At 44.5% G+C, this 14,386-nt stretch overlaps 1 protein-coding gene across 2 annotated transcripts in view; it reads right to left on the minus strand.

Annotated features, from left to right (window-relative positions):
• Positions 1-3,612: 3,612 nt before the first annotated feature.
• Lrp12 (LDL receptor related protein 12) overlaps positions 3,613-14,386 on the minus strand; it is a 72,215-nt gene continuing 61,441 nt past the window's right edge. For both annotated transcript variants that reach the window (XM_050161718.1, XM_050161708.1), the window contains 4 exons: positions 11,680-11,882; positions 9,261-10,365; positions 7,558-7,690; positions 3,613-4,485 (listed from right to left, as the gene is read on the minus strand). In XM_050161718.1, the coding sequence (XP_050017675.1) occupies positions 3,622-4,485; positions 7,558-7,690; positions 9,261-10,365; positions 11,680-11,882 (2,305 nt within the window). In that variant the 3' untranslated portion in view covers positions 3,613-3,621. The remainder of the gene's footprint in view (positions 4,486-7,557; positions 7,691-9,260; positions 10,366-11,679; positions 11,883-14,386) is intronic.

A 14,386-nucleotide genomic window follows, 5' to 3' on the forward strand; every position in this document is an offset into this window, starting at 1 on the left:
ACCAAAGCTACAAAGAGAAACCCTGTCTCAAAAAACCAAAATAAATAAATAAATAAATAAATGAATTATTAACTCATGGAATTAGGGAAGAGCATCAAACTAACTAAGGCAAAAAGTGAGAAATTCATCAAAGTGGGAATCAACTAATTAAAAAGCAAACCATGTCACAGAACAGACACACAAGACATAGCACACAAAAAAAGTCAACTTGCTAATGTATACTCCCCACAGCCTTTTAAGGGCAGAATTCTGTTATGTTGCTCTAGCTGACTCAAACTTAGGGGCAGTACTGGAACTCGGCTTCCTGAGTAGCAGCAACTAAAGGCAAGTACCGAGACTCAGATGAAGTAATTCACCCAGGATGCAAGGATGGTTTAAGACTACACTGCAGTCCTACAAGACTCCCTTTCGGCCTGAAGCGCAGGGACTGGATGTGCTTCTCCCCTGGAGGTCAAACAAAGGGCATGTGATAAAGTTCAGCACCCATTCTTGGAAACTGTCTTAAAATCAGGCTCCAGGGACACTTCAATAGGATCAACTCTCTCTAAACCAAGTTCGGGCTAGCCCGCCATTTAACGTTATTTCAGAGACATCAAGCCAGTTATCAGTTAGCACACAGACCTGTGTAAAGCAAGACAAAAATTGCTCATCAATGTTTGTATATGAAAAGATCCTGTAGCTGAAACGTGTGAGCACACACACTGTGAGAAAAGGAAGACTGGGGGCTGGCAGGAGACTGACCTAGCAGATCGTCGGGCAGTATGTACGAGACTAGAGTAAAAATAAGGAAAGAATGTCATGGATACCGGCAACAAAACCTGATAAAATCTGTAAAGAATTCTTAACAGAAGGCTCCTGTAAAGTAAAATGCAAAATACATCAGAAAGACCCAACATAAAGACTTGAGTAAACGGATGCCATTTTTTTGAGAAGGCACTAATTTAGATAAATAATTTAACACAATGATGCTGAATTTACGTTAATTACAAATTAAAATTGTCTAGGAAAAACAGTAAAAAGAAAAAAATAAGCAAGGATAATTGAACTGTACATAGGGAATTCTCAAATTTAATTTTTTTTTTTTTTAAAGAATTGAGAACACTGTGCAGGTAGCTCACGCACTGGCACAAAGGAAGGAGGAAAATGACAGTTGGCGCCGGCCACAGAAGAGCCATCCAGGGAATGCTGTCCATCATCATCCTCCGGTTTGACGCTCGGAGGAAGAGGAGGGGGAGCGGGAGGAGAGAAGAGGAGCAGAGAAAAGAGGAATACCTGTGCTTTAAAATGGTGGCTGTCAAAAACAATGTAGTTAGTACTGGTACAGAAAGGCAGGCAGACCAACTGCAGAGAAGAGTCTAGAAAAGTGGAGCTATTCTTTGTAAGAGTTCTGTTTCAAACTAGTTAAGAGACAATGATCAGTAGCTGTGGGAAAGAAGGCAGTTGCCTTGGGGAGGGGGATCAGTTTTGAAGCCTAAATTTAGGAGGAATCACTGACTTCAAGGTTGAAACAATCAAATAGAAGACATCTAGCCTTGTGTATTCCAACTCTAATGACGTACTTGTACACGAGAAAGGGCACAGGCTGTCCACATGGGCGATCTACAATACGATCTTTGGAGGTAATACACAGATCGGCACCGTATGGACAGCATATGGTGTCTTTGGAGAGATGTACAAGACACTGGTGCTGGTGTGTGTCTTTTTAAACACAACTAAAGGATGGGTGTCAGGGTAGGAGGGAGACTTATTTTTACTTCTTGAACCAGGGAGTTATACAAGCCAATTAAAAATAAATTAAAACATATGCCAGCAGCATGGGCAAGGCTTGATCTCCGGAACCACAAACCAAACCAAACCAACCCCAAAGTTCCAGCTACTAGTAGCATCATGAGGACCGAAAGGTTAATTTGCTATGTTGAATTCTTGCATCAGCAGACTGGTCAAGATTTACTAAGCAGGAGGCAGCTTTCTTAAAGGGGAATTGCTCCTGCCCTAGGGAAATTTGGCTGGAATACCCTATCTCCGGTGACTGGCTCCTTTCATGGCTTCAGCTGTCTTATATGCGGCCTGACTTGGCAAATGAACTGAAAGTCAACAAAAGTAAAGAACAGCTTTGATTTTAAAAAGTACCTCAAGGCAATAAAAAAAATTATTTTAATTTTTGATACATATTAAAACATTTTAGTCAGGTGTTCCTGACGGCATAACAGGACGGATACACAAGACCTCAAACATGCTTTAAAATGACATTCAGCAAAGTATCCAAAATGTAATAAATAGCAATAATCACACACAAACACATCTTCATACTCAATCAGTAAGCTACTAAAACAGACAGCTAAAGAATAAATAAACAAGAATTGACACTAAAAAAAAATAGTAAATGGGGTTTTGTAATTCACTCTACTTATAGAGGGGGGCAATCTGAACAACTTAATTTGCTTTTCAAGATTACAGTGGCGACTCCCCTCCCAACCCCAATAATAAAACATACTGGAAAAAAATCATTCTTACAATAATGCAGTTTTTAAATACAACAAATAAATATGAAACCAGCAAAGCAAGTTCAAGTTGTAATAAAAATGGTCCCCCACCCCCAAAGCTATGGAAATATATAGTCACTGTGGTAGCAAAGGATAGCATCTAAAGTGGTGGTGCCTGGGCACCAAGCTCATCTGAGACCTTTGTAGGACACTAGTGCAAAGCCCGAGGGTCCAATTCACGCACATCCTGTACTGGAGAGACATTACCAGGTGGAACTTAGCACATACAATGTCTGCACACAGTTTATAAAGTTCCCCAACTCACGCATGCCCCTGTACTGGAGAGACATTACCAGGTGGAACTTAGCATGTACAATGTCTGTACAGAGTTTATAAAGTTCAAAGTTTAATGCATAGTAGAGTATCTTCATCCGCTTAATTCTGTTCCTACATCAAGATGAAAACAGAAATATCTTGGGATTTTACCATTTGGTCTGTACCATGTGAGAGTATTAAAGTCAGCATTAGAAAATCTATAAAAGTTTGTTTTCCGACAGCAATTTATCTAACTACGCAAATTTTACATCATTGTGTGTTAAATGTAAGAGGAAATTCTTTTCCCTTTGACAGGTCCATATGATGAAACCCAGTAGCAGACAATGTTATGCAAATAAAGAGGTGATTGCAAGGGTTTTCTTTTTTTTGTACATTAATAACCTTAGCATCTAGTATAATAAATTACATAGTGTCAAAGAGCATAAAAGATTCAATTAAAAGAAAGTACTATTTTGTACAAACAAACCTTTTAACATAAGATAGATAAAAAGACTGGGAATTAAAGCAGCCATATTTCTACCATTAAACTAAAGTACCAGGATTTAAAACAAAACAAGTAAAAACAAATGGCAGAACGTGACTGGAGTACCAATACACAATGCATTGTTAGCTGCTAACCCAGTGAACTCCAGCTCACAGAGTTACACGGTGTTCAATTTAACCATGCAGGCCAACATATAATAATAATAAAAAAAAATCACCCTGCATCTTTTCATTTTAAACTAAAACTAGTTTAATAGTGAAGCTACAAAACAATGAACGGATATTGCTCCAGCTCGCACAGTCTCTCTGGTGCGCCATCCTAACACAGCAGCAAAGCCTCGTCGTCACTCGTTTCGCTCTTCATCGTTGCTTCTAAGCAAGTGTCTGGGATCTGGGCTGTGTGCACGATGCCACAGCGCTCGCAGGGGCCATCGCGGTTACCGGTTCTGACTCCAGGGTTCGCGGCACTGGAAGGCTGCCTAAGCCCTTGTACTTGGTCTGAGGCCAGATCAAGGAGGGGTCGGGAGCAGTCACTGGCGTCAATGTCTGAAGCTCCGTCAGAAACTGGAATTAGCATTTCAACATCATCATCGTCTTCTCTTCCACTCGCCCCGTTATCAAGCTGTCTCAAAGGACTCTGGTTCTGATTTGTGGAGCTCGACCGACCTAATGTAAACCGTACCCAGCGCAGGCCCTGAGTCATACGACTTAACGCACTTGTGAGCTGGTGGCGGGCTGGGCTCACACCCGAGGCTTCCACACCTGACACATCCCTTCCATCTGCAGGGCCACCTCGGGTGCTCTGGGTTGAGGAATTCCCACCGGTTCCCACCGTGGTTTCCACGGCTGTCGTGGGAGGGACTTTCTGGGGCAAAGGCGCAGCCACCCCACCAGATGCTCCCGGCGTATCCCTTCTCTCGCTTTCTGTGTCTGTGTCGTCAGACTCCACGGAAAACAGGCTTCTGTGAAGGTGACTCCTTTCCGTTTCTCTGCTGCTATTCTGACTCGGAACAACCTCGTCTCCATCTGCCGAGACCAAAGCTAAGGATCCCGAATGACGCGATCTTGCAAAGTTAAAAATACGATTCCAAATGCTGCTGGATCTGCCGCTCATAGGAAGCCTGATTGACGTGAATCCCAGCTGAGACCGGACGGCTAGCCTCAGGTTTTCTAAAACCGAAGCCTGCAAAAAATTAAGAGGGGAAAAAGTAAGACCATTAATAACAAAGTGTTTTTTGGCCCATTGTTTCAGGGGGTGGGGGATGAAGTAAATCCTCTCGGCTCTAACCTGACTGCAATCTCAACTTTACAGTAATAGCTGTGTCAATTCTAAGTTATTTTATTTCAAACGTCAATAAGAACCCAATCCTAAAACTGTACCAAGTGTAGGAAGATAAATACATTTACAACCAGAAGACTGATAAATCTCTAGCATACTTCACTAGGTGACCTGGCATCATTTATGTTTACGATCTTTTACCCACTTAAATAAGTTAATAAGTTAGCCTTGCTATACCAGGCTGAATTGTCCTGTCCATGTGGGAATTTCAGAGCTAGTTTCCAGACCAAGTCAATGAGTACTGAGGATCCAGTTACACTGCCACAAATAAAGGACTGAGCATGCTTGTAACGGAGACTAGTATACTAATCAAAAGTATACATTTGGACTCCTCAACTTTAAGAATTAGCTTCATTTTCAGTTTAGGATTAAACCATATTAGTTTTAAAAACGGATAATTTTAAAAAATTATAGACTTTAAAATATGAAATGCTTCACAAACTAAATGCACATAATAAAAGTATCTTGCTCAACTAAAAGAAACCTAGGGGCCAGCAAGACGGGCCATCAGGTGAAGGCATGAGCCCCACGCCTGGCACCCGAGTTTGACACCTGGAGCCCACGGGACCCAGGCAAGTTGTCCTCTGACTGCCACAGATGGCATCAGAGCAAGCCTGACCCTCTTCCAGACACAACAGTAAATAAATGTAATCAAAAGATATATTCTTTTGTTCTAGATGATAGTGTTAGATTATTTTTAAAAGTGCAGCACTAAGTAGTCTTTAAGCTCCACCTGGTGGTTATGGAGTTGGAGCAAACACAGTTTAAGACCCTGGATCGAGCACTTAAAATCCTACCTATCTCTGCAAAGGCTAGCTGACACACTCCTTACACAGAGGTCTACCCTGCCAGGGCCCAGAAGGAAGAGAATGGGGGAGACAAGCTAGCTTCCGCTCTCCACCTGTGTTGGTCCTGCTCATACAGTTATTCCTGTATAGTCTAAAAAAAGTTCAGCAAATGCTAAGAGGCCACCATTAGGGAGCATTTCCTAGCCTAGCTTTAGGACAATACATCCCCCAGTAAGACATTTGCCTAACAGAACACGTGGACTTTCAGTACAAAATGTGTAAGTTTTCCACCAGTTAAGAAGCATCTAACTACACAATAAAAACGAACAGTAGTTAAGCTTAGAAAGAACTTCTCCGCAGACCTAGTATTCAAACCACAGTCAAGCAGGGCAGGTTATCCGCACAGCAGGGAGCAGAGGCGGGCAGACCCTCAGCACACTTGACCCCAACTCTGTCGTCACCTCTGCCACAGTCAGGAGTCACTCTCCACCTGGCCAGAAGCCTGCTCACAGGCTGCCAGTTAACACTGGGTTCTACAGGACACTTCATGGGGGTCGGGTGGATGGGAGCCTAGAGCTTAGACTGTGAAGCAGCAGGAACTCCCCGGAAACATTTCTTATTTTATACCAGATGGCAAATTACAAACTTACTTTCTTTTAAAAACTTGTGCAAAGTTGATAATTTGTTGCCAGAAAACTTGAGAGTTTGGTTTTATTAAAGCCTAGTTTACTGTTGAAGGACTATCTTATTTAAAATGTTCTTTAAACAGAATTCCTTCACAAACTCTAGAGAAGGGAGCAATGAGGAACAAAGAACTCAGCCCTCCTGGACGCCTCTGACTTGGCTTCTGAAGTGTCATGGCTGACAGAAAGGGGCATCTCCCTGGAGACTGGCCGGCAGCTACCATGATGTGACTTAGGGTAGGGCTCTGGAGAGTCAGGGCGGGGTGGCGGTTGCAGGAGGGCTACAGACTTAGATTAGTTTACATTAGCCACATACTAGTGTGTTGTGACTAGTGTGTCTGGATGGGGGCCCAGGGGAGTGTCCTTCGTTGGTAACAAACACGCAATACTGTTGCACAGGGGCAAACAGGGCTGCCTGAATTCTGCCCTGCACTTTCCCTCAATCACAGAACAGAATCATGGCAATCTCATGGACAAACAGCGCCCAGTGAGCCTTTCAAATCCACTTAGAAAACCAGAGGGAGCTGGGGAAGCCCCTGAACTTGCAAATGGTCCCAGCAGTGAGCAGTCCCAGGGTCTGTGGCTTTGTAGGCACAGCGGGGAGGAAGATGGGAGGATGTGGACCTAGTCAACCACATCCCTCACCTACCTTCAAAGAAACTCTGACTGTGGCAGGGCCAACAGTATAAAGAAACTATAGTGTTTTTTTCCATTTTACTCCCTAAATTTTGACCAGTATAAATTCTGAATTATAAATTACACCTGGAAAACGGTTCAAAACCTACAAATTCTTATCAAGAATCTGCTGAACACTCAAATAAGGTGGCACATGGCAGAAGTGAAATGGTGCTCTGTATTTAAAGAGTTAGATCACTGAGAAAATACTATTTTTTTCAGTTCTAAGTCTGAGCATCATTTTTATAGACACTTGTGAACACATTTAAAATCTAAATGCATATAAATCCTGACTAAAGTGAACCTTGGTATATTTTAAAAAACTTACTGAGAAATTTGAAGAATCAAGAAACATGAATTACAACCCAAAGAAAGTGGACCAAATTTTTAAACAGTGCAAAATTCAGCCAGAAGTTCTCCCTCAAATGAGGAGCAAAGAACTTCTCCAGTTACTTTCACTTAAAACTGGTTAATAACATTGTTAGTATTAAGTATTCATTCTTAAATCTCTAAGTGTTCAGTTCAATCGGAAAATTTTAAATTTCAGTGTACTCATTATAAAAAGAAAGATGTCTAAGAACAATCATACCATAATCATAAGAATTAGAATTTCATAGATTCTGTTTAAAATATAATAAAAATTTATAAATTCATTTCTCCATATATTTAATATTTGCTTGACTGAAAATTCCTAAAGCTAAGGGTTCCTGTTTTACTACATAGAAACTTTAAAAGCATTAAATGATGAAGCATTAAAATCAGAATTATACCTGATTAGGTGAACAAACGGGAAAATCCTCCACGGGTGGGATTAAGCCCTGAGCAATCAACTGTCCGTAGGAGGGAGGGGCTTCTCTTCGCAGCAGTTCGGCTTCCACTCGGGACAGCTGGGTCTCAAACGACCTTTGTAAACGGAATAAAGGGGTCAAAAGAAGGCGCCTGTCAGAGTTCCTCCATCAGTGCTGAAGACCAGCTGACTCTCAGCCAACTGACTCAACGAGCCACTCCTATCTGGAAATACGCTGCCCTCGGAAAGGCTGAGGAGAGCGGAGTGTCCAAGGGAGCTTCATGCTAGCAAAAACCTAGGTGACTGTGTTCTGGCAGACTGGAAAGCTCTGTCAAAGGTACACGGTAAGATAACAGATGTCAAAACCCCAAGCCCTAGTTTAGGAGACAGCTGTTGAAAGGGTCAGAAGACCCACACTTTGTTTTTTTCAGGTCGGAGTGAAATGAGCCCCCAGTCTATTTTCGGCAGTAGCGGATGGAACTGGAGGCCCGACTCTGCACCGTGTTACACCCTCGCTGGAGTATGGTCAAGGTTTTCAGCTATCTGCATTTGCTGCAAGGGAAGATGCAGCAACTCCATCATGGCCCTGTGCACCTGCGCACCAGCTGTGACTGTTAGAACTGAAGCAGCTGTCCCCACAGTAGCCTCCTGGGAGCCGTCTCTGCCATTAACTTCTTTCAGTTTATCTTCGACCACGCTGGAAGCTGCTCTCCCTGGAGTCCAGCCTCCTTGGGGCTCAGTAGAGATCCTATCTCACACTGAACTGCACAGCCAGGCCTCGAGTTCCCCTCTCACGTGCTGTTAGTCCGCTGTGTGTTTCCAAGTCTCCAGACCCAGTGAATTACGTGTTTATTCTTGGAGCAAGGCTTTTATTTTATTCTCTACACACTTCTGCAGAGAAGCCCCTCTGGTACCTCTTCTCCACATCCCGCTCACATATTGCAACAGGCACCTCTGGAGCGAGGGCTTCCACATGCCGCCACCACGAGGGTGCTCACTCCAGTTACACGGAAGGCTCACCGCTCTCCTCTTATTGTGAGCCTGCCTGGTAAAACTATGGCCCATTTATTTTCTCCTCACTTGTAGGAAGCTATAAACACTGGAGGCTCTGATATGTGGAATTATTGCATATTTATAAAGACAAGATAAAACTATAACTGAGAATAAAAGTTTGCAAAATCCCCTCCAGTAACCTAGTAAATATATTCCTTATCTCATAAAGCTAAATATTATTTTGTACTATATTTATCTTTGACTATTGGGCTTTTCATCCTAATTTTATATATTCTAAACATTTATACGTCTCTAAAGCACATTAAAAGGACTTATGGCAAACATCTGGGCCACACTTTTAAATCACGCATGTGCGCTTGCGAGTAAGCTCCTGTGGAGGCCAGAGGCCAAGCTCAGGTGTCAGTAACCATCCACCTTGTTTAGAGCGGCAAGGCCTCTCACGGAAACCCTGAGTTTGCCCATTAGGCTGGCTGGTAAGCGAACCCCTGGGATCCTCATGTCTCTACTGGCACTGGAATCACACGTATTCACTACCATGTTTAATTCTGTGGGTTAATATAGGGCACACACGCAGCTCCTCATTTTGCGTGACAAGCGTTTTACCATCTTACCCCCCCTCCCCGGACATGTGTTTACTGCAGAAACCACAAACTAGTCTGTCTTGGTACTGACCTGCGTTCAAACATCCTCAGAGAATAGAGCTTGCAAGTGCAGCCCAGGGCGATGACGAGGAGCAGGCCACAGATGAGGCTCCCGATGACGGCGGCGGTTATGACCCTGGTGGGCACGATAACCGGGCAGTTCTCCTCATCGCTGCCATCACCGCAGTCGTCCTGGGAGTCGCACACCCAGCTTTCAAACACACAGCGGTTGTTTTTACAGTGAAAATTCCCTGGCTGGCAAAAGAAGCAGTTTTTTTCATCGGATCCATTCGGGCAATGATTTTGGTAGTTGCAGCGGTCAGAGCGAGGATAGCAGACACCATTTCGAGAACACGGGAATTCTTCCTTTTGGCACATGGTACAGTTGATTTCATCCCTCCCGTTAGGGCAGTGCCAATAGCCGTCGCACCGCTGCTGCTCCGTGTAACACCCCCAGTTCCCTCCGCAGGGTATCTCCCACGGCAGACAGAAGCCGTCTACTTGGTAAGTAGCGTTAAAGCCCCTTGCCGCATTTACTTTGTCGGCGCAGAAGTGCACCCTTATCTGTCCCGAGGAAGAAACGACCGTGAGAGGAGCGTGGGAATCGAAAGCAGTGAGCACGCGCAGGAGCTTTCGAGGGTTCTCCTCCAGCCCGTCGTATATTTTGACATAGTCACCGTAACCAGTACCATCAAGTTTAAAGTCCGTGAAGCGGAGAATGACCTTCCGGTGATCACCAGTGTCTATCAGCCAGGTGCAATTACTCCCGGGAGGGTAGAAGTCTGGGTAGTTCGGAGAGTTGAAGGTGCCGTAGAAGTATTTTAGCCACTGCCCACACGTGGGCACGTCACAGTCTATCTCGTCCCCCAGGTCCAGGCAGTCAATGTTACCGTCACACTTTAAGGACTCGGGGAGGCAAGTGTAGACTTTGGTGAAGCGGGACAGACACTGGAACTGGTTGTAGGCGCAGGGCTGGAAAGCAGCCGCAGTTGGCGGGTTGGCGTCTTTGGTGCACACCTCCTCGTCTGAACTATCTCCACACTCGTCCATGCTGTTACATTTCCAGGCTTCTGGAATGCACTTCCCATTACCACAGCGGAACTGATCGCAGGCACAGTTTGGCTCCTCGGATTTCCCTGGGAGAATGCGGGGAAGGGAAACGGCGAGGGAAGAGGAAAATCAGACCCAGCCACACTACACAAGACAGGCATATTTATATAATGATGATGACAAAGCTTGAGCAATAGGGTTTAAAACCCTGTGGAAAGTGTGTTCAGTCCTGGTGAGACATCGGCACTGGCATCACGCGCCCGGCAATTGCATCTGTTAACTGTTTGCTCCTTGCAGGTTTCCCTAACGATGGGAGAAGGGATCAGGTCTACTTTGTAGATGCTATTTCACTACGAACACAGAGAATGACGTACGACAAGGGAGCCAAAGGATATACTGCCTAAGAGCTTAACATTTTATAAACATCACTAAAACAGGAGACATGTTTGAAGGAAGAAAAACCGCCCAGGCCAGCACTTTGCCAATAATCTTTCACACTCTCCTCTAGCTCTTGCTCTGTCCTCAAACAAAGCAGCATTTTGCTGGGCACACTGCAGTGTGTTTTACAGTTTAGCCTTGCTTTTCATGAACTGCCATCTTAACTTTAAGTTGCACATGCTCCATGAAATCATGATGAAATACTTCCACTTGACAGTTTATTTTTAACACAACTGCAAACAGTTCACGGAGTGACTAGTGCCTATTACCGGGTATAGTTCCGTTTCAGGGAGGGTAGAAGTCTGGGAAGTTTGGAGAATTGCTCATAAAGGACAGGGGAAGAACTGCTTAGGGAATTCTAATTATTTCAGTATGCCATGCTAAATATTCCATAAGAGCAACAGAAACGAACCAGACCCTAGCAGATTCCCACAGCCCCTGAAGGGACAGCGCGCTGAGCCGTTGTTGCCTGTCCACTAACAACCTACGTGTGGATGAGGAGGCGGCAGAAGTCCTCCAGGCTGCATGAACGTGACAAAGGCACCCAGTGCTCTAAACTTTCCACATGTGGGTGACGCACTCATGTTGGAAAGTGGCTTAGGAAAAGAAACATCAAAAACTCGGAGACTGTGAACTAACTGTGCTGGTGGGAGGGGGCTGTCTTTTGCTTTAGATGTAATGAGAAATAATTCATACGCCAGAAAATATACTCTCATAAGATCTCTTCAATAAGGGCAAAAGCTTAGAGAAAAGCACACTTTCAAGACAAATATATTTAGGACGTTTTAAAAGATAGACCCTAGTTTATGAAATTAGACAATTTATTATGGTCGCAGAAACACTGAGTTGGATACTCAATCTGAAGGCAGCTGACTTCAGCTTCTAATCGTTGAGGGCCGACACATGATTAAACAGACACTGTTCAGAAAACCAAGTAAAGTGAAGAGCAGTTAACACCACACCTGAAAAATACGCCAGTCTGAAGCCTTTCCTGGACACGCTGTCATCCGAATGGAACCGGATCCACACGTGGTCTTCCGAGGAGATATATGGAGGCGGGACTGTGGACCCACACGCTCTGTAACTTTCAATATTCTTGTATGTTTCTATTGTTAACCAGTCCAAACTGCACCTTCTGGATCCCTGGATATCAAAGTCCTGAAAACTAAAAAACAAGAGAACGTTGGAAGAGGCTTTAAAATAATTTGACAAGAATGTTCATAAAAACGAGATGTAACGGAAGATGTCCGCAGCAGCTGACAGCCACATTGTCAGCCACCACACGCCAGCTGCTAGGGCCTTATGCCTGCATGGCTCCCTCAGGTCCCAGCAGGGCTCTGCTCTTCATAAGGTCACAGCAGATTCCAGAACCGTGCTGAACGCCAGCTGACAGCACAGGCTCCTGGTCTGTGTTCAGGGAAACCCTTTCCGATCCTGACCTGCAGTTCTTCCTGCTTGAGTCACGAGTTCAAGCATGGCGGAGGTGCCCTACAGAAACTCCTCTCCCTTCAGTTAGGCTAGGTCACCCACTTCTTCAAGGCAGCTCCCGCTAAGTTTCCAGGACAGCAAATCAGAAGAATAAAGAGAGAGGGGGAGAGGAAGGGGAAGGAGGAGAAGGGGACAACAAACAAGAGTAACATGTGCTGTGACTGGCCCTCGAGTTTGGGACTAATCTTTCATATAAATCACCTTATAGTTAACCATTAACATACAGTTCCTAAAATACGGACTCAAGAAAATGGGAAAAAAGTCAAACAAGAACAGGGCAGCAGCCACTGCTTGGTACAAATGAGAAATCTAATTCTGCTTCCCGCATCTGAACAAGGCTCCCTAACAAATGAAAACTCGACTTTATCTCTCTCCTCCACTTCAGATCAAGTGATAAGGGCGTTAACTGCAGGGCTGATGTGGAGCTATTTTCTCTCTGTGCAGGCTGTGCTTGTCCCGGCCCTTACAGCATCACATACACTTCCAGAGATCTCTGTGTACACGCCCTCTCTCTTACAAGTCGGATTTTCATATTACATCTAAGTTTTTAACTTTCTAAAGATACCATTTACACAGAAGCTATTAGAACTGTGATTTGTTTTCATGAACATGCCAATAAACATATATTACTATATTATAAATATTCAGATATACCCAGCAGTTATGTTTTAATGCGATTATACTTTGTAATGTGATGTGTTTTATAAATTAAGAAACATTCTTGGAATTAATTCATTGGTTTGACCAGACTACCAAGAACTGAGAGGACAAAAAGGTTAAAAAGAAAGTCCTGTGAAGTTTGATCCATCGCTAGAACCATAGAACCTTCATCTAGTGATGGATGGAGATAGAGACAGAGACCCACACTGGAGCATTGGACTAAGCTCCCAAAGTCCCAATGAGGAGCAGAAGGAGGGAGAACATGAGCATGGAAGTCAGGACCACGAGAGGTGCACCCATCCACGGAGACAGTGGGGCTGATTTATTGGGAGCTAACCAAGGCCAGCTGGACTGTGACTGAAAAAGCATGGGATAAAACTGGACTCTCTGAACATGGCGGACAATGAGGGCTGATGAGAAGCCAAGGACAATGGCATGGGGTTTTGATCCTATTTCATGTTCTGGCTTTGTGGGAGCCTAACCAGTTTGGATATTCACCTTCCTAGACCTGGATAGAGGGGAGAAGACCCTGGACTTTCCACAGGGCAGGGAACCCTGACTGCTCTTTGGACTGGAGAGGGAGGGGGAAAGGAGTGGGGGGAGGGGGAGAGGGGTGGGAGGAGGGGGAGGGAAATGGGAGGCTGGGAGGAGGCAGGAATTTTTTTTTCCAATAAAAAAAATAAATAAATAAAAGCAAGTCCTGATATGGTAAACATTACAATGTCCCGGTAGCTGTGCTACAGGTGGATTATGTTGGCTGTTTATCTTAGCACTTACTTTTTTTCATACAGTCTGGAGGTTGGGGTGTGGGCTTACTTTGTGGGAGGCTCTTTGGATGGACCTCCCTCCCTTCCTCCTCTCCTCTGTGTTCCCTATCCAGGTTTCTTCTTTTACAACTGGTCTCAGTGGTGGCTCACACAACTGCAGATTCTCCCATGGAGTCCATATGTGGCAAAGTCATCCATGTTTGCTGGGAGGCGACCAATGGCTACGAGCGGCTTTTTCACAGCCTTCCTAAGCAAAACAGGCAGACCCCGGCTTTGACTCATATTTTATGTCAAGGGCTGAGGGAGAAGAGTGAGGGAGAAGTGGCTGGTGCCTCCATCTCTAAAGTCTATGCAGGGAGCTCTCACTTGCGTATTCTACACCACTCTTCCCCACTTGAATTCAACTGTTTGAAAATCTGTTTCTGAAGGAAGCTGAGGCAGGGGGCTCAGAGGTTAAGAGCATTGGCTGCTCTTCCAGAGGTCCTGAGTTCAATTCCCAGCAACCAAATGGTGGCTCACAACCATCTGAAATGAGGTCTGGTGCCCTCTTCTGTCGCAGGGATGCATGCAGGTACAACAATGCATACATAATAAATAAATGTTAAAGGAAGTGAGGCAAGAAGATTATGAATTTGGGTCATCCTTGGCTACGTGTCAAGTTGAAAGTTAGTTCGGGCTCTTAAAATAGTAACAAACACAAAACCCAGCGCACTTCCACATTCCTATGTATTTCATGCTTGTGCTTGTGCGTCTA

Source organism: Alexandromys fortis, unplaced genomic scaffold, assembly GCF_014885135.2.
Source record: "Alexandromys fortis isolate MF-2015 unplaced genomic scaffold, M_Fortis_MF-2015_v1.1 scaffold_17, whole genome shotgun sequence".
Taxonomy (NCBI): Eukaryota; Metazoa; Chordata; class Mammalia; order Rodentia; family Cricetidae; genus Alexandromys; species Alexandromys fortis.